Source organism: Phyllobates terribilis, unplaced genomic scaffold (genome assembly GCF_046119375.1).
Source record: "Phyllobates terribilis strain yellow unplaced genomic scaffold, ASM4611937v1 Scaffold_4__5_contigs__length_816908805, whole genome shotgun sequence".
Lineage (NCBI taxonomy): Eukaryota > Metazoa > Chordata > Amphibia > Anura > Dendrobatidae > Phyllobates > Phyllobates terribilis.
The window spans coordinates 262,256,425-262,276,054 of NW_027362764.1; the positions used below are offsets into that span (position 1 = coordinate 262,256,425).

Here is a 19,630-nt window from a genome sequence, read left to right on the forward strand (position 1 = left end):
GATATCAAAAGGTCGGTTACGGCGGCCCGAATCCATGGGAACCCCTGGGGGTATCATGAGACCATCCCAGAAGAAGTTATTGGGTTCCATAGAATTTGGGCTTCTGATCGAAGTTAGACCTGAGGGTGGAGACTGAGCCAGCTGACCTCACCAGCAGTGGGCGGGACGGGGCAGGTAAGATAGCAGGACAGACAAGAGACAAGTCAGTTTTTGACCCAAGAGTGGTGTGCTGAACATCTGAGCACCAGCTGAGGCCACCAAGGGGAGGAGCAGTTTGACCATGCGGTGGTAGGCCTCAGCCTGTAACAAAGAACCGTGCCTGCGACCGCAGAATCCTCTCCCTGCGTCACAAGAAAATCAAGAAACCGGTAACTGATATGCTGTGGTGATTCTGTGTGTTGTATTCCATTGTTGTATAGTTTAGCCTGACCTTATACTTGTGTATATTTAGTTGTATATCGTGTATCTAGTGTATTATTATAATCAATTACCTCAAGTAATTGTGGGCCTGCCTTTTATTCTGCATAACGAACGCACGTCCGTGTGAGCTCGGCTCAAGCCAAAAACGCTACCCAGGGTTGGTTCCTGACCCGATATAGGCCCATTCACGGACTGGGCGTATATCTAAAATAGGGACTGGTGGCAGCATACCAACTGGGGATTGGGGAAGGCTGGTAGTGACGGTCGGAGGTTCAGATATATATATTCCTGGCGCGGCCAAGGAAGATATATATACCGCCCTCACTACAGAGGGCCCCGATACCCAGTAGGTTACAGGACAGTCTCCCTGGCGACCGCTTATCCTAGGTGCAGTTCCTTGACTGACCTGAGGCTAAGAGGGCGCTAGCGAGTTGTGCTGTGTAGTGACGTTACGGTTTAGTGACGTTGAAGGGATAACACACTACCGTGTTCCCTGCGCTGGTTGCAGCTACCTGGCACTACTTTCTCTAGGTGCAGTACCTTGACTGACCTGAGAGGTAAGGGGGCGCCAGAGAGCTGCACCCACCGGCCGGCTTTCATCACATCTTGCATTATTACTTCAGCATACAAAGAGAGTGGAGGGCAATGGACTAATAGCGCTACCCACCTTAAAATATTCCTTTTAACCCCTTCGGGCATATGGATGTGACTGTGCGGCCTGGGTGGTGTGGCCATGTAGAGGGGGCTCGGGAGCTGAGCTCCCTCCAAACATGGCTGATGCCTGCTATATAAAGAAGCCGGCATCTGTCTCCAACAGCCATGGCCAGAGCTGAGTTCCAGCTGAGGCTTTTAACCATTTAGATACTGCTATCATTCTCTGACAGCAGCATTAAAATGATGTCACAGCCAAGGCTGGCGTTAGGGAGGGGGGGGGCAGACTAGGCATCTGCCTAGGACCCCCACTCCCTTGGGGGCCACCAGCGGCTACAGCAGGAGTTTCGCTGATAATAGCATTACGATGTAGAGACTGGTTGAGGACCTGTACTGACATCACGATCATGTGACCATGATGTCACTGCAGGCCTTGCAGTCTGAAGAGCTTCAGGACCTTTGCTGAGACAGAAGCATCGGCCACTGAACCTGTCCCATCAGTGATAGAAGCGCTCACTGTCCAGTGCTCCTGTCCTCCTGCACAGAGCCTGAGGGGGAGGGGGAGCCAGAGACCGGCACCTACTGAGCTGATCTGCCAAATAAGTTCTCCTGTGTCCATTTGTGTGCTGTGCTGCTCCTGCCAGCCTCCTCCTGCCAGCCTCCCCTTGCTCCTGCCAGCCTCCTCCTGCTCCTGCCAGCCCCCTTCTGCTCCTGCCAGCCTCCTCCTGCTCCTGCCAGCCTCCTCCTGCTCCTACCAGCCCCCTTCTGCTCCTGCCAGCCTCCTCCTGCTCCTGCCAGCCTCCTCCTGCCAGCCTCCTCCTACTCCTGCCAGCCCCCTTCTGCTCCTGCCAGCCCCCTTCTGCTCCTGCCAGCCTCCCCTTGCTCCTGCCAGCCTCCTCCTGCTCCTGCCAGCCTCCTCCGCCTCACCTCCTCTGCCTACTCCTGCCAGCCTCCTCCGCCTCACCTCCTCTGCCTACTCCTGCCAGCCTCCTCCGCATGCTCCTGCCAGCCTCCTCCGCTGCTCCTGTCAGCCGCTTGCTCCTGCCAGCCTCCTTCTGCTCCTTCCAGTTCCCAGCAGAGGAGAGGGCAGGGAGGTGTCTGCTGGGACAGCGCTGCTGCAGCTCATATTGTAGAACATCTTCATTCCCTCCAGCATAAAGCAGTGTGTGTATGTGAGGTGTGTGCATGTGATGTGTGTGCAGTTTGTGCATGTGAGGTGTGTGCACGTGAGGTGTGTGCATGTGACGTGTGTGCAGTTTGTGCATGTGAGGTGTGTGCAGTGTGTGCATGTGAGGTGTGTGCAGTGTGTGCATGTGAGGTGTGTGCATGTGACGTGTGTGCAGTTTGTGCATGTGAGGTGTGTGCAGTGTGTGCATGTGAGGTGTGTGCATGTGAGGTGTGTGTAGTGTGTGCATGTGAGGTGTGTGCATGTGACGTGTGTGCAGTTTGTGCATGTGACGTGTGTGCATGTGACGTGTGTGCATATGAGGTGTGTGCAGTGTGTGCATGTGAGGTGTGTGCAGTGTGCATGTGACGTGTGTGCATATGAGGTGTGTGCAGTTTGTGCATGTGAGGTGTGTGCATGTGAGGTGTGTGCATGTGACGTGTGTGCAGTGTGTGCATATGAGGTGTGTGCAGTGTGTGCATGTGAGGTGTGTGCATGTGACGTGTGTGCAGTTTGTGCATGTGAGGTGTGTGCAGTGTGTGCATATGAGGTTTGTGCGGTGTGTGCAGGTGAGGTGTGTGCATGTGACGTGTGTGCATGTGCAGTGTGTGCATGTGAGGTGTGCAGTTTGTGCATGTGACGTGTGTGCAGTGTGTGCATATGAGGTTTGTGCGGTGTGTGCAGGTGAGGTGTGTGCATGTGACGTGTGTGCATGTGCAGTGTGTGCATGTGAGGTGTGTGACGTGTGTGCATGTGACGTGTGTGCATGTGATGTGTGTGCATGTGAGGTGTGTGTAGTGTGTGCATGTGAGGTGTTTGCATGTGAGGGGTGTGCGGTGTGTGCATGTGAGGTGTGTGCAGAGGTGTGTGCATAGGAGGTGTGTGCATAGGAGGTGTGTGCAGTGTGTGCATAGGAGGTGTGCGCATGTGAGGTGTGTGCAGTGTGCATGTGAGGTGTGTGCATGTGAGGTGTGTGCATAGGAGGTGTGTGCAGTGTGTGTATATGAGGTGTGTGCATGTGAGGTGTGCAGTGTGTGCATGTGACGTGTGTGCATAGGAGGTGTGTGCAGTGTGTGTATATGAGGTGTGTGCATGTGAGGTGTGTGCATAGGAGGTGTGTGCATGTGAGGTGTGTGCAGTTTGTGCATAGAAGGTGTGTGCATGTGCAGTGTGTGCATAGGAGGTGTGTGCAGTGTGTGTATATGAGGTGTGTGCATAGGAGGTGTGTGCATGTGAGGTGTGTGCATGTGCAGTGTGTGTATGTGAGGTGTGTGCAGTGTGTGTATTTGAGGTGTGTGCAGTGTGTGCATAGGAGGTGTGTGCAGTGTGTGTATTTGAGGTGTGTGCAGTGTGTGCATAGGAGGTGTGTGCAGTGTGTGTATATGAGGTGTGTGCATAGGAGGTGTGTGCATGTGAGGTGTGGGCAGTGTGTGTTGTCTATTAGAGATTTGTATGTGTTTATATGAATGTTTGTTGTCCTGCATACATATGCTGTGTGTAATGTGTGTATCTGCTGAGCATTTGTCGTGCAGCGTGTGTGCTGTGAACGTGTGTGGGCCATATACAAGTGTGTGATGTGTGTGCCATGTACATATGTGTATAACTGTGTGTCTTGTACATGTGTGTGTATATCAGTGTGTATGTTTATAGATTTTGTTGCATTATTCTAACTTGTATATATGTTAATAGTATATGTAGATGGTCGGGTGCAGACACACAGTGTATGTGCGTGCGTGTGTGCGCGTGCATGTGTGATCCACATTTATAAATCCTGGCAGTGTGCCCATTATTCTTCCTCAACCGGTGTAAAGAGGCCGGGAAACAAGCGTTGAACGACTGCAATATTGTCGATCACGCTCATTAAACAGCCTGAACTCAGTTAATGTAAATACAACCAAAATGTTTGAGTGTGATGGTGCAGAATGTCAGCATTTAGGGCCCCACATTAAACTTTTGCCTAGGGCCCCACTTTGCCTAAAACTGGCCCTGGTCACTGCCAATGTGCACATCAACTCCTATCGGCCCCTGATGTGATTGTGGGATGCAGATGAGATAATATGACACGTGGGGGCCCGCTGAAGGCCCTTGTCATTGCCATTTTGTCCTCATCTGAAGTTCACCTATATGATGAGCTTTAAAGGAAACCATGATTTACACTATATAATACCATACTATGGTATTACAGTATATAGTACAAGCGATTGGACGGTTACAGGTTCAAGTCCTGTGAACGGACTAAAAAATAAAGTAAAAAGTAAAGTAAAAAAGTTTTAAAAATGTAAAAAACATAAAAGTATGAAAAATCAAATCACCCCTTGTTTCCTCAATTAAAAATAAAGAAATACTTAAAAAAACAGATTTGATAACACTGCGTCTCTAAAAGTCCAATATATCAAAATATAAGCTTAATTAACCTGATCGGTAAACACCATAACGAGAAAAAAAATGTCAGCACCAGAATTACGTTTCTTTGGTCATGACACCACACTAAAAAATGCAATGAAAATCAATAAAAACGTCTTATTGACACCAAAATGGCATCAAGAGCATCTTGCCATGCAAAAAAACAAGCTCTCTCCTGTGATGGAAAAGTAAAAAATGTCAGGGTCTTAGAAAATGGTAATTTTTCTTTTTGTTACCGCTGCCATCATGAAGACCTGGAGAATCAGGTTTCCTGGTCATTTTTACTATACAATGAACTATATTACACAACAAAACACAAAAAATAATGGCTGAATGACATATTTTTCACCACTTCACCCCAGAAGGAATTTTTTACATTTAGTACATTGTACAGTAAAATTCATTCAAAACTGCAACTTGTTCCGCAAAAATCGAACCCTCGTATATCTATATCGAAGGAAAAAATAAAAAAGTTATGGCTTTTGGAAGAAGAGGAGAAAAAAATGAAAGATTGCCTCCTAGTGAAGGGGTTATACTAGGCAGTACTAGCTTGAAACTTATTATTTTGTAAATCAAGAGGCGCGCACCAGTAAGTGAACTCGTCATTTAGTGAGTAACTCACTTTGGGATTTCAGATCTATTTTCTTGGCTCGATTGATGCTGGAAAATATTGGATGTTTAATTAAAACGGCGATAAAATTGTGCAGTAATTGTTTACAATTTAGTAAATTGAATTGCGGTAAATGACTCCTAATTTTTTTTCCCCCTCAGGCTTTAGACAAAACCTATATATTCATAATATAATATTCAATTAGTGCAGTATTCTGCCATTTCTGTCATCGTGTCATAAAAAAACTTGTTTTTGCCTCAGAGTTTCTCTAGAAAACATCCTTCTACGCTGGTTTCAGATAGGAGCTGATGCTAATCTGTTACAAGAAGCAATCCAATTACTCAGAGGTTTAGTGCACTAACTGACTCCAGACTAATTCAATTTGCTTCTCTAAAGATCAATTGATCTGATTTGGATTTTTCCCTAAAGGCTGTTTAGGGGAAAGGCTGTGTTAAACATTTGAAAATGAAACGTATGGGCCACGGCCGAGAAGGACTGCAGTGAAATACACACAGCCCATTTATTCCTGCCTGCATAATTGACATATTAGATGTGCCGTGCTGTGATAGATTACACTGTAGATGATGAACAGCCTTCACAATACTTGTCAGATGTTGTTTGCTGACTCCCTAACCTGACCCGTCTCCATTTGCCCTTTTACAAGCCTTTATCCTATAGTAGCAATCTAGATTAGTTTATAAACTGTATTGTTCTAGACACCAAAAATGGTTGAAAGTTAAAGCACCACTCCAGCATTTTTTATTATTTCACTGCCAGACTGGGATCACTAATGCATGTTCCCTGCCCCTAGTAAAATACTTACCAACCACCGTCTTCTGCTCTTTCCGGCACAAATCCACCATTTTACGACCGCAGCTTCAGACTGACCGGAAGTGAGAGGTAAGGATTACAAGCTCTCAATGCAAGTCTGTGAGAGTCTGATTCTGACTCAGACTTATATTGAGAGGAAACATCCATTTCACCCAGAAAACCCTGGAGTGATCCGGCAGGTCACAACCATCAGAAGACTGGCACCGAGATCAGAAGAAGACTGCAACTGGTAAGTATATTACTAGGGACAGGGGATATGCATTAGTGATACCACTCCAGTGGGGAAATAAGAAAAAAAATGCCGGATTGGTGATTTAAAGGGAATCTGTCACCAGGTTTTTGCTACCTCATCTGAGAGCAGCACGATGTAGGGACAGCGATCCTGATTTTAACGATGTATCACTTAAGTTTTGAGTGCAGTTGTGACACAATCAGAGTTTTTAGCAGAGCTCAGAATGCTAACCCTGCCCACATGAGATTTTCTAAGTATATTATATATTAACAGTGAGCTGCTTATCAGAGGAGGGGGTGTGGTCAGACCGGGGCTCTTGTGAGCTGTAGTCCAGGCAGTAATAATCTCCTGGTGATAAAACATTCATTGTATTGAATCAACATCACACAGCCTAAGTGACACATCCCTGAAATCTGTGTCTCAGCCAGTACCTCGTGCTGCCCTAAGATTACAAAGCAAAAACCTGCCGACAGATTCCCTTTAATAATAACTACCCCCATCATTGTGATTAATTTCTTGCGCAGACACCATGGTAAACAAATAACACACCAGCTTTCCACTTGATGTTTCATCCGAATTTGGGCCTCTGTGGTGTTGTACTGCAACGGACACATGTAATTTTGTAGTTAAGAAATATATTCAGACACTTCACAGCTTTCGTGAGTCTTTTGCTCATTTTTCTTAAATCAATACTCTAAATGAGTGAGCGTGTATTTATAGAGAACCATTTATTGGTAAATGCATATTTGACAAGGGCTCATGCACACTGCCATATTATGGCTGCCATAGAAATCAGTAGGGTCTCTACTGTACCTCTGTATGCCTCCGATTTCATTTGAAGGCATGTGTTTTTTTTTCTCCAACAGAAAAAAAAAATCGTGTTGGTCCATCAGACTTGCTTCTAGATATTCACTGAAAGAAGTGTTGGAGAAGATAGCTGTCACATATCTATTCATCCAACAGCTGTCTTATGTGTATGCCATGAATCTGCACCTTGTTTTATTGTGTCATTTTCATGTGCAATTACTCATTATATCATGATTGTAACTCAATTTTTCCAATACAGAGCTTTAAATGCCATGAATAAGCAATCATGGTATCTGCAGGCGCCATTGGTGGGATCTTACTTTGTTCTGTTCGCCTATTGAATTCAATGTATAACAGAATACAATAAGCTCCCATGTCTTCCAGTGGCGGCTGACAGTAACTAGCACGGTATTTTTTAAAAACTATTAGGAACCCTGTATAAGAAAAAATGAGGTCCGACTTCTATAAAGGTTTTTTTGTTAATCAACACAAAATTTTGATCCTACTGAAATGGTTTTCAGGCTGAACATTCACTCAAAAGATGACATTTTCATTTGCATAAAATGAAGATTCATTCCAGTTAGATATTCAGTAATACGACTGCACAGTAGGAGTTACAGAATGTTACCAGTGACAGCAATTTCTATTACTCCCATTAATTTTTAAATAGAGTCGACACCCATTAGCAAACACCCTTTACTGAATACCATTGCGGAGGGTGAAAGCTACTGAACTACCATTAATAAGACTTTTATGACTTGTTTGATTGACATATATAATAAAACAGTGTAATAAAATCACAACTTCAGATGTAATCCCATTAAAAAAATGAAATACCTAAAAGCATTTTTAGGATGCTTGGTAATAACAATAATTGTATTTTGCCACATATTTCCCCCTTGATCATTTGTATTTGGCTTTATAACAGTATTTGCTGTGACCTTTGTCTCATCTCAGTTATGTCTCTGTTTAGTTCCTGACCTTTTGAAATGGAATGGACAAAAGAAAATAATTTTATAAATTAAATATTGACCTTTGTTGTTAATTTTGAAAAAAAAACAAGCAAAGAAATCTCCATCACAAGGTGGAGGCTGCATCCGCATCCCTGCGCCCTTGCACTTCCCACCACCATACCATGATTGGGGCTGCACTGGGAATCTCTGTACAGCCAAAAAACACAGTGAAGGGGGTACAGGTCTACACCAGCCCAGCATCCGCTTTATTCTAAAGATTACTGCAAGTCCCAGAGGTCGGACCCCACCTTATTATTGAAAATTAAATAAACTGTCAACTTTGTATAATCCCATTTTGTTGGAAGGGGCTTCTTAAGAAGACGGATTGCAGACTGTGAGCCCTCGCGGCCAGGGTCCTCTCTCCTCTTGTACTAGACGCTGTCTCGTTTTTATTCAAGATTATTGTAAGTGTTTCTGCTGTGTATACCCCTTTTTCACATGTAAAGCGCCATGGAATAAATGGCGCTATAATAATAACTAATAATAATAATGATCACAGGGTGTCCCACTGACAGGACCATTGACATTTAGCTGAAATTTGTGATGGTCGCAGTATCAAGTGTTCATTTCTTCAATGGTGGGACTGTATGAAAACAGAGGGACCCATTAAAATAAATGTGCTTTTTCAGTAATGCTGGGTTTCCAGTGCAAGAGGTGCTCTACTCTGAATAATAGATGAAGGTCTTGAATGAGAGACCCCCTTTCTACTAATTCACAGAAATTTCTAAATGTATTTTCTAAAACAAACTTTAGAAGTGGACCAATGCTGTGTACACTTACAATGGCTGCATACACACATTACATGATACTGTTGTATAGAATCAATCAAAAAGAGAACCTGTCATAAGGAGATAGGTCCTAAAACAGCTACAAGCCTACTATCTAGGATGGTAACTGTTTCCCAATGATGTAGTTTTACTTTTTTTTACAGATGTGGCATCATCCAGAAAAAGAAATGTGAAGGCCGTATTCCCAAACCTGTATACAGCCAGGGGAGTGGAGCCATTTTCCAGAGAAGTCAGGATAGCTGGATTCCCTCCTGCAGGCTGGGTATGCTGGCACAAGACAAACAAAGTGCATCTGCACTAAAGCGAGATGTATTGCCCTCTTCTGCGCATGCAGATAATGTAGTCAACATCAGTCAAGCCAGGAAGGATACTGGACAACCTGACTTCTCTGGGGAATGGCTCAACCCCCAAGACTGTATACAGGCTGAGGAATAAAGTCTCTTCTTGATGCTGCCCCTACTAGAAAGTAGAAGAACATAATTGTGAACCTGCTGTCTTCCTGGATAACAGGTTCATGGCAGTTTGGGGAACAAATTCTTGATGACAAGTACTTGAAAAGTATATGAAAAACAATTAGAAAACAGTTAATTTGTTAAATCTAATTGCAGAAGTTCCCATTACCTTTCAATGTCAGTAAGCCTGGATGAGTCCCGAAATCCTTTAGCAAAAGGGTTGCTGTCAATTTTCAGCTTAGTTATCTGTGAAGATAAAGGTCACACAATGGTTTCAAGTTTAGTAAATCAGCACCCCTCTAAAGCATGCTTATTAATTAACCTTCATTTTGATATCACAAACTCCTAATATTATCTTTACCTTTTTCCACTCATTAAAGGTGCGGTCCGAAATACAACTTATTTTTCATCCTTAATCCCTATTTATTTAAAGCCAGAGTCTAAACTATTTTCTAATATACTTGAATTGAAAATTTCTGTTCCGGGGGAGGCACTGGTCTTGCAAGCTGGGAATTCAACTTACAACACTCATTAACAACCCGCTCTGGTGCTGGCTCTTTACTGCTGATCTCAGCTGGCAACAGATTGCGCGCTGTCATTGTGCACATCGCACAGTGCCCAGCACGTAGGAACTAACCCAACCCCTGAAAAGAGTGTCACGTCAGGGGAAGGGCAGGGGCTTCAGCAGTTAAAGTCTGGGCATTTGATGGAAAAATTATTTATACAACGCATCATAATAATATTTGACATAGGATTTTCTCTATTTATTCATATTGCATTTGTGTAATGATGGTAGGTGCCAAATGTTCACATTTTCTATTGTCTATTGAGAAGGAAAACTCAGGATAAAATGCCTACTGCAGGGCCATATACCTTGAAAGAGGGTATCAATATATCATCCAATGCCTATTCTGGATCTGTATCCACATTGTTTAGGTCAGTGTTTACATGGCAAATGTGACTTTTACATTCTTTTACACCATTTCCGGATGAATTCTTAAACAACATGGATAAGCTCAACTGCAATGGTTCTTTTCTGGAAATGTTATCTTCCTAGACTTTGCTTAGTATGTCTGACTTATCAGGCAATAAATACAAATATCTATCAAAAGCCATCTTTAAGCATGTCCGTTGACCTGCACTTCAACTCTGTCAAAGTGGTTTGACTGTTTAGATTGAAACGTGACCTTTAAATCCTAAATTATGAGATAGTTTGTTGAAAGTGTAATGTGTTTATCCTTTATCCAATAAAGAAAAACTAAATTCAATCAAATCCCTAGCAACAGCAGTGAAAAGGGCAGAAAATGTACTTATTCTAATGATTTATGAATAATGGTGTATTTGATCTGGGGTAATGTGTATGCCTAGCTTACAACACTCATATATTACATGCTTGAACATTCATAATACGCTTTGACATGACTTCATTATAGGAAATAAGGGAACTCTTATGTTTTGGGTTTGTCCTTAGAATGTCTTGGCCATATCATTGAATATTCTTGGATCCAAAACATTCTTGCACTGCATTTAAGATGATATTTGAACCATTCTTAAGACAGAAAAATCTCCCCAACTCCTCAATAACTATACAAGCACTACAGGTTCCAAGCATGCATGTTAATGCCACAGAGGCAAAAGATAAGTGTTTGCAAGCAGGTTTAAAGAGGTTGTCCACTACTTTTTCATTAATGACCTATCCTTAGGATAGGTCATCAATGTCTGATTGGTCGAGGTCCAACATCGGGCACCCCTGTCGATCAGCTGTTATTGGTGTCGGCAGCCGGTGGCCGGAAGTACTGACTTACGGAGCTGATCCATCTTCTGGACATGGCCGAGGCTTGGTCCTGCACATCCTCCTCCTATTCTAATCAATAAGAGGCGGATGTGCAGTACCCTGCGGTGGCCACTATCAGAAGGTGGCCAGCTCTGCAAGTGAGCACTTCTGGCCAGCGGCCGCAACCGCCTCCGACACTGATGGAAAAGTAGTGAACATCCTATTTAAATGCCACTGATCGTAAAGTAAAATAAAGAATTGGTAGGTGAATATCCAATAGATGCTACCATTCTTTCTCCTATCAGAAAGCATTGGGTGAAGCTACAACCATGCTGGTAAGATAGTTAGTGGTTCCCATAAAAAGCGGGATATGCACATTAATGTAGACGCACCTACCCATTTCTTTGGCTATCTAATGTCTATGGAGGCTTCTCAACTCTTTGTAGAAACTCACTGCTCTGGTTATTAGGATTGTCTCGAGTATGAAATCTACTGTATATCATCCATATCATCTACCACAGCACATGGACACATTTTGTTGCAATGGGTCAACCCTCCGTCTTGTGAGTTAATAGATGCCTGTATAATATTGGAGAATGGGCTTACCAGTTGGTTTTGATAGGCTGTAACGGCAGTAAAGACTGTTTCTTGAAAGATAAATGTCCTGAATTCTTCAGATTTTAGATTCAGCAGAGATGCTGTGTGATCCTTTTTCTTGATGATGTGAACCCTTGGCTGGTACTTGTGCATGGAGTTCAGAATAATCTACATTAAAATAACATATGACATAGACATATATTGGCAAAGATGAATTTAGCCACTTACATGGCTTGTGTTGTATATTTTAGTATAAAAAAATAGGTGTGTATATTAATCTGCTACAAATGCTGGTGGCACTAAGGGTGCATTTACACTGCATGATGTGCAGCCGTAAGCCACCGCCAGTTTGCAGTAATTTAATAGCCTGTTTATACAGGCAGACCTCTCTTCAGATGCGCACTGAATGATCTGCCTTTGTTCTCGTCTGCCTAGGTCCTGTTCACACAGGATGATGCTCTCCTGAGAGAGATTAACTTTTGGGCAAATCAAAATATTATTTCACTCTTTGAATGAGAGTTTTGCTCATCCGTTGGGTAATTGGCAGCCTGTGTAGACTGCACGATTATCAGGAAACCAGCATTCTTAGGAACTCTTGTTCGCAATAATCATACAGTGTAATTGCACCTTATAGGGAACCTGTCACCAAGTTTTTCCCATATAAAGTATGGCCAGCACCTGTACACCCTTATATACAGTATTCTAAAATGTCCCCAATGTGCCCTGCAGTGCTTAACACAAAAAAAAAGCTTTTATTATACCCACAGACGGTTCGATCTAGTCCGATCGGCGTCGCTGGTCTTGATCTGGAGCCTCCTCTTTTCTTGCTTCATGTGGATAACGCATCTTGTGTCATCCTCAGTGTCCTCCATTGCACTTCTGCGCAGGCATACGTCTCTCTGCCCTGCTAAGGCCAGAGCACAGTACTGTAATGTGCGGGGGAAAGGGCAAAGAGCACCGGCACATGCACACTACAATACTTTGCTCTGCTCTCAACAGGAGCACAATGAAGGACACTGTGTGGATGACGTGTGTGGATGACGTAGGACACGTCATCCACATAAAGCAAGAAGGAGGTAGTAGAAGAGAGGAGGCTCCGGATCAAGACCAGTGCCATCCATCGGACAGGACCATGCCCTAAGTGAGTATAATAAAAGGTCTTTTTTTGTGTTATCAGAGCGCATTGGGGACTTATATAAAGCATTCTAGAATACTGTATAAAAGGGTGTACAGGTGCTGGCCGTACTTTATATGGGAAAAACCTGGTGACAGGTTCCCTTTAAAAACAATAAAGCATCAGAATAATTGAATTCCTACATTTTCAAATTCTGAAATACAATCAATAGAACCAACATATACAGTAATAGCTACACTATTTAATAGAGCTAAGCAATTCTATTTCATTTTACCGCAACAGCCACCATCCTTATGCTATCTCAGAGAATAAGGACATCCTTACAGAGATCCTCCACTCAGGATCCCCTTCTTTGTACCAGAATGAAGAGCTGTTCTCTAAGAGTGGCTCTGGATCATGCATCACATGAACAGCTATTCAGCGGTCTTGATGAGACAACTGCTGTAAAGGAGTATTCCTATCTCGGACTTTAATTGAATAGGATATACTGTAAATATCTGATAGATGTAGGTATTACCTCTAAACCCCATTTTCTGCCAATGGGAATGGACAGGTGGCCGTGTATGCACAGCACTCTCCATTCACTTCTATGAGAGTTCGTAAACTTTCTGGCTACATCTCCATTCTCAGCAAGACAGCGCTCTGTATTGAAATGAATGCAGGTCCCAGAGGTGGGACCTCTTTAACTCCTTAATGACAGGAGTGTTTTCCGTTTTTGTGTTTTCGTTTTTTGCTCCCCTTTTTCCCAGAGCCATAACTTTTTTAATTTTCCATCAATATGGCTGTGTGAGGGCTTATTTTTTGCGGGATGAGTTGTAGTTTTGAATGACATCACTGGTTTTACCATATCGTGTACTGGAAAATTGGAAAAAAAATGCAAGTGCAGTGAAATAGCAAAAAAAGGGCAATTCAACAGTTGTTTTTTGTTTGTTTTTTTACCACATTCACTGAATGCTAAAATTGACCTGCCATTATTATTCTCCAGGTCATTACGAGTTCATAGACACCAAACATGTATAGGTTCTTTTTTATTTAAGTGGTGAAAAAAAATCCAGAGTTTGCTAAAAAAAAAAAGAAATGGCAGCATTTTCTGAGACCCGTAGAGTCTCCATTTTTCGGGATCTGGGGCCAGGTGAGGGCTTATTTATTTGTGCGCCGAGCTGACGTTTTTATTTATACCATTTTGGGGTAGATACGATGTTTTGATCCCCCATTATTGCATTTTATTGCAATGATGTGGCGACCAAAATAAGGTAATTCTGACGTTTAGTTTTCTCGTTACGCCGTTTACCGATAGTATTAATTCTTTCTTTATATTGATAGATCGGGCGATTCTAAACGTGGCGATACCAAATATGTGTATGTGGTTTTTTTTTTTACTGTTATATTTTTATAATTTTTTTTTTTTTTTACACTTTTTGCATGCTTCCATAGTCTCCATGGGAGACTTGAAGTTCCAGTTATCTGGCTCTCTCTGCTACACACAGACGATGATTAGATCGCCTGTGTGTAGTAGAATTGCTCACTTGCTATGAGCGCCGACCGCTGGGTGGCACTCATAGCAATCTGGCAGTGACAACCACAGAAGTCTCCCGCAGACCCATCGGTGACCTGCGATCATGTGAAGGGGTCGCCGATGGGTAGGGCCTATGACGCACTTCCCGGAAGCGAAAGTTGAATGCCGCTGTCAGAGATTGACAGCGGCATTTAACTAGTTAACAGCCGTGGGTGGATCGAGATTCCACCCACGGCTGTTGCGGGCACATGTCAGCTGTGTAGATCAGCTGACATGTGCCCGGAAAGGTGCGGGCTCAGCGCCGGAGCCCGTACCAAACAGGTGGTTATGACTTGGGGCGTACTATTACGCTCCACGTCAGAAAGGGGTTAAAGCTAAGTTTACACGTTGCAGATTAGGTTAAAAATCCGGAACTAATCCGCATGTATTACTTGCAGATATTATTGTGGATTTCACCCTACTCCATTTACTAAATATTGAATAGAGCGAAAACCTCAATGAAAATCCACATGATAATGAGCATGCTGCAGGTTTCAAATCTGCCCCATACTTTCATTTTCATGAATAACCCATTAACTTGTATTGTACAGTAAACCGCTGTAAATGTGAGACGTGTGTGAACTTGGCCTTAGAATGCCCCACATGGGAATGTTTCTATAACTCTAGGACTGTGTGTGTGGATGGAGCAGTAGTAGAACCTCCCTCATTTATATTTCCCTTTGTTGTACTTATAAAGCGACACAATTAAATTGAGTTTAATGCCCATAACACTGAAACTTAAAAAAATATAAACTTTTTGTGCATGAACGATAATTAAATTCTTATCAGGAGTGAAATTCCAGCTGAGGAAATAATTGCAAACATTGCAAATGTCTAGGCTGAAAAATACTAAAGACATATGTGCTGAATGCTTGACAATTATCAAAGACACAGAATTATCTGGGCGATTGTAAAGCTGTCCATGCTTCCTCCTCTAATCACATCACACCATGAAAGCCACTATCCTCTCCATTTTTTTTATCTGTCCCAGCACTTGTGGCTGGATGAGTAATGCAATCTTCTGTGATGGTGCTGATGTTATTTTGGTGCCTGCACTGTACGTGACCTTAGTGCTGAGAAATGTGCTCACTTACATGGCCATGTTGGTCCAGTTCATTGTTTGTCAGCTTCACTTTCTCAAAAGAAACCATTTGTTTCAGCAATTGCTCCCCAGTAAATGGAGAATCCGGATGGACGTATAACCTGGAAGCAAAGAGTGTGAGAATGTGTCAAATATACACGATCTACATTAGTTCTTCTGTACACGAATATTCCTGCACATATCACCCAGTCATATACAGACATGCCTAATAATAATACCAGGTTCCCAATTGTCTCATCATTGAATCTGGCGAACAGAAGTCCAAAACAAATGTATAAATATTTAATAATAATGTGGCGCCCCTGCGGGTTCAGTCGCCACAGAGGTACTGCATCTCACCCAGAGGTGTGATACCCCACTCTCAGGTAAGGAGGGAGTACTGCCCGGGACCCACCCACCTGCATCCAACACTACACCATTCCAGACCAGCAGGAGGGGCAAGATGCATTTGTACAATGCTGAGCCCCTTCCCTGGTTGGAAGGGGGGGAACCGAGAGAGGGGGAACCATGTAGTGGGTGTGGGTGGAGGAACTAGATCAGAGGAGCACCGTCAGAAAGAGTATAAAAAGAAGGTAGAAGGTTCTAGAACAAGCCAGTCTCCTGCTCCAGTGCTGGGAGCAGGAGTGCAGTGTGAGTACAGAGGAGAAACAGTGGGGAGTGGGAGCTCAGAAGTAGCTCCACTCAGGAGAGAGGAGAGCGGGCCTAGTCTAAGAGGCCCAGGAAAGAGTGAGAGAGGACGGGAGCAGAGGGAAGGCTCCAGAGACAGAGGGGATCCCAGGGGCACGAGGAGTGCAGGAAGCCACCCGTGCGCCCGAATCTACATGGACATCGAGGGATCAGGCCGCAGAGGGGAACGGCCCCTAAACTTGTGGAAAAGAATCAGGCTCAGCTAGATAACTGGAGGCTACTGTACTTTCAAGGTGCAACTGCCCACTACCACAATTATGACGCCGAAAAGGTGGCTGCATAGGGTCCAGGGGACTGCACGTCGCCCGACGAGATCCGAGGCTACCGGCTTGGGACACTGATTGTGAGGTGCAGGGCAGGAGGGTGAGAGCCAGGGCAGGAAGACGACTGAGGAAGGAACATAGAACGGGGTCCTGTTTAAGTACTCCTGAAATATCTGAGAGCTGCTGAACCCCTTCCTTGGTGAACGCAGGACGACGTGGGTGGTTATAAACTGGCAGTTGTAACCTGGAGCAGCGTGATAACTGTGAGTAAACCTTGAAGACTGCACCCCACTGTGTCCTGGGATTATTGCTGCGCCATCACCAGCCCTGCACTACACAGCACCAGCAACATCTACCTCATAAAATCATCACTATACTGCCCTGGAGCTTAACTCTGCCTGTGGAGAGCTGAACCAACTCTGCTGCGTCACCATCAGCTCCAGTGGATCTGCACCGCAGCGGCGGCCCTATATAGCCGCATACCACAGTTGGCGTCACGAACATTATTATCCTAAAAACTTTATTCCCCTTTTACTTTTCCCCTTTTATTGACCGCCCTGGGTCACAGACCGGGTCACTGCCATTGTAACATCCCCCAGCACCGACCGGCCCAGCTACCGAGTACCCCACGGCCCAGAGGGCGCGTCAATAACATTTAATAACATTAATAATTTAAATACAAATTAAGAAAAATGTGCAAATTTAAAAGTAACAATTGTTTGCGTGCATTTTCTGTTCTCCATTTTAGTTCCCATTTTAACAGATGGTGCACCCACCAGCGGCTTGTATCACACTAAAACAACCAGGATGCAATACAGGGGTCACTTTTTATCTGAGAAGGTCTGGTACAAGCTGCAAACCTCTTTTTGTCTTGACACTTTTGCAAAAAAAAGTATGGACAGCCAAATCTTTCCTGACAAATTGGAAAGCCAAATTCAATCATAATACCTAACCTGTCTATATCTCAGAATGGTACGATGAGCGCGTCAGTAGCATTGGCTGGTCAGTGTAAATCCTCCCTAAGCTCCTCCAGATTTCAACAAGTCATTTTTTTGCATGAGCGAGGCTAATTAGTATGGAAGTTCCCTGAATTTATGAATGGATGGTAACCCTGGCATGGGCCTGGGTAAATAATATTACCGTTTGGTCAAATTTTCTGAAGATGACATATTGACCTCAACAGCAATCTACAAATGACATTACTCTTATCCGATTTGCAAAATTTTGGACTAAGTATCATTATGATCCCATTGTCCATCTGCTTAATATGACTTATAACTCTACCATAAAGTGAAAAAGGCCATACCTCCTTCCCCTGCTAAGTTGTACATGCACTAGTATAAATAATATATTTCTTTAGTACGAGAATACATTCAATACAACTAATTCATGAGGCAATGCAAAATATTGCACTGTGCAAGGTCCCATAACACAACCTAAACTATAGATAATAAAAGGCATTATTATTCTGTAGGAAAAATCTTATGGGGTCATTTATTTCTTCACTTGTGGAAAATGTCTCTTCCCATTTTGTTATATTTTTTTCCATTCATTTCATGGATTTATTCACAAGCTTTACAGTATAATGCACTAATCTATGGAAACATACACTAACTGCACATGAATGCTTTTAAGATACTATTACTGTAAAGCAATGAGAGGTTTATATGTATGTGGTGCTATTCCAGGTTTTATTGCTTAGTTTTGATATTTCCCCAGCATTTTTATGATTATAATCATTTTAATATTACTTTGTACCTGGATTGTTTTGTAAATTAGAATCATTCTAATGTCCACATTAATGGTTTTATAGTCTCTGCAGAAAGACATTCTTATAAATCATGGATGAACTTGGAATCCACAAAACCACAAAATACAAATCCTTCATTTCCAACAGAAATATTTCTGTTTGGAAAAAGTGAGTACATGCGGCATAGCACAGAAAGCCTTGTCCACCTCTGGAGACAATATATATTTTTCTTTAATTAAATGCATGTACTGTATATATGGTAATAGGAAGTTTCGCCCCCAGCAGTTCGCCCCCAGCAATTTGCTCCCAGCAGTTTGCCCCCAGGTACATTTCGCCCCCGCACATTTCGCCCCTATCATTTCGCCCCCAGGAAGATTCGCCCCCGCACATTTCGCCCCGCACGTTTCGCCCCCGGACGGGGGCGAACTGGGGGCGATATGTGCGGGAGTGAGATGTGCGGGGGCAAAACATCCTGGGGGCCAAATGCTGGGAACAAAATGTGCGGGGGCGAATTGCTGGGGGCGAACTGCTGGGGGCAAAACATCCAATTCCCGTATATAGAACTAAAAATCATTTTCTTAAGGCTGAGTGCTGACTATGCTTTTTTCAAGCGTTTTTGCCGCGGAATTTCCGCAGCGAAAACGGCTTAAAAAATGCTTAGTAATACGTGCCCCATGGCCCCCAATGATAATTCTCATGTGCTGTGCACATGCTGTGGAAATTTCCACTGCAGATTATCATTGCGGAAAAAATCCGCAGCATGTCCATTAGGCTAAGTGCCCACGATGCAGAAATGCTGCATATTTTTTCCGCTTCTCCCTGGCAGGAAAAACGCATGCGGATTTTACATGCTTTTTTCCTGCCAGGTAGAAGCGTTTGTCAAGCGTTCTTCACATACATTTCTGCATGCAGGTTATCAAGCGCTTTTACAAGCGATTTTAGCATCACTTGGAAAGTGCTTGACAACTTGGTCACACTATATAAATCCATGCAACCGGCATGGATTTTTATAGTGTGACCAAGTAATAGTTAAAAAAAAGAATAAAAATGTTAAAAAATAAAAAAAAAACATTATACTCACCTTCTGATGGCCCACGGTCTTCTCTCCAGTGCGTCCGGTCTCTTGTACGGCTCGCGGTGGTGTAATAGGACCTTCCATGACGTAATTTAGTCTTGTGACAGGTCACGCGACAGGTCCTCTTCTCCAGACCTGGGTACCATCCGCACATTAAATCGCTTAATATCCGCGTGTGTACATGTAGTCATGCGGATATTAAGCGTTTCAATGCAAGTCAATGGCGGCAATTACGCTGCGTGTTCGCAAAATTAATGGACATGCGTATTTTTCTGCATGCGCAGCACATGCAGATTATCATTCGGGACCATGGGGCGCGT

The 19,630-nt window shown here is 43.5% G+C and overlaps 1 protein-coding gene across 2 annotated transcripts in view; it reads right to left on the reverse strand.

Moving 5' to 3' along the window:
- Positions 1 to 19,630, reverse strand: part of TBX20 (T-box transcription factor 20) — a 44,215-nt gene that overhangs the window by 14,487 nt on the left and 10,098 nt on the right. Inside the window, exons 4-7 of one of the 2 annotated variants that reach the window (XM_073678228.1) lie at positions 15,528 to 15,636; positions 11,753 to 11,911; positions 9,542 to 9,618; positions 7,126 to 7,224 (exon numbers count right to left, since the gene is read on the reverse strand). In XM_073678228.1, coding sequence (XP_073534329.1) covers positions 7,126 to 7,224; positions 9,542 to 9,618; positions 11,753 to 11,911; positions 15,528 to 15,636 — 444 coding nt within the window. The remainder of the gene's footprint in view (positions 1 to 7,125; positions 7,225 to 9,541; positions 9,619 to 11,752; positions 11,912 to 15,527; positions 15,637 to 19,630) is intronic. The other variant, XM_073678229.1, reaches the window with a different exon arrangement.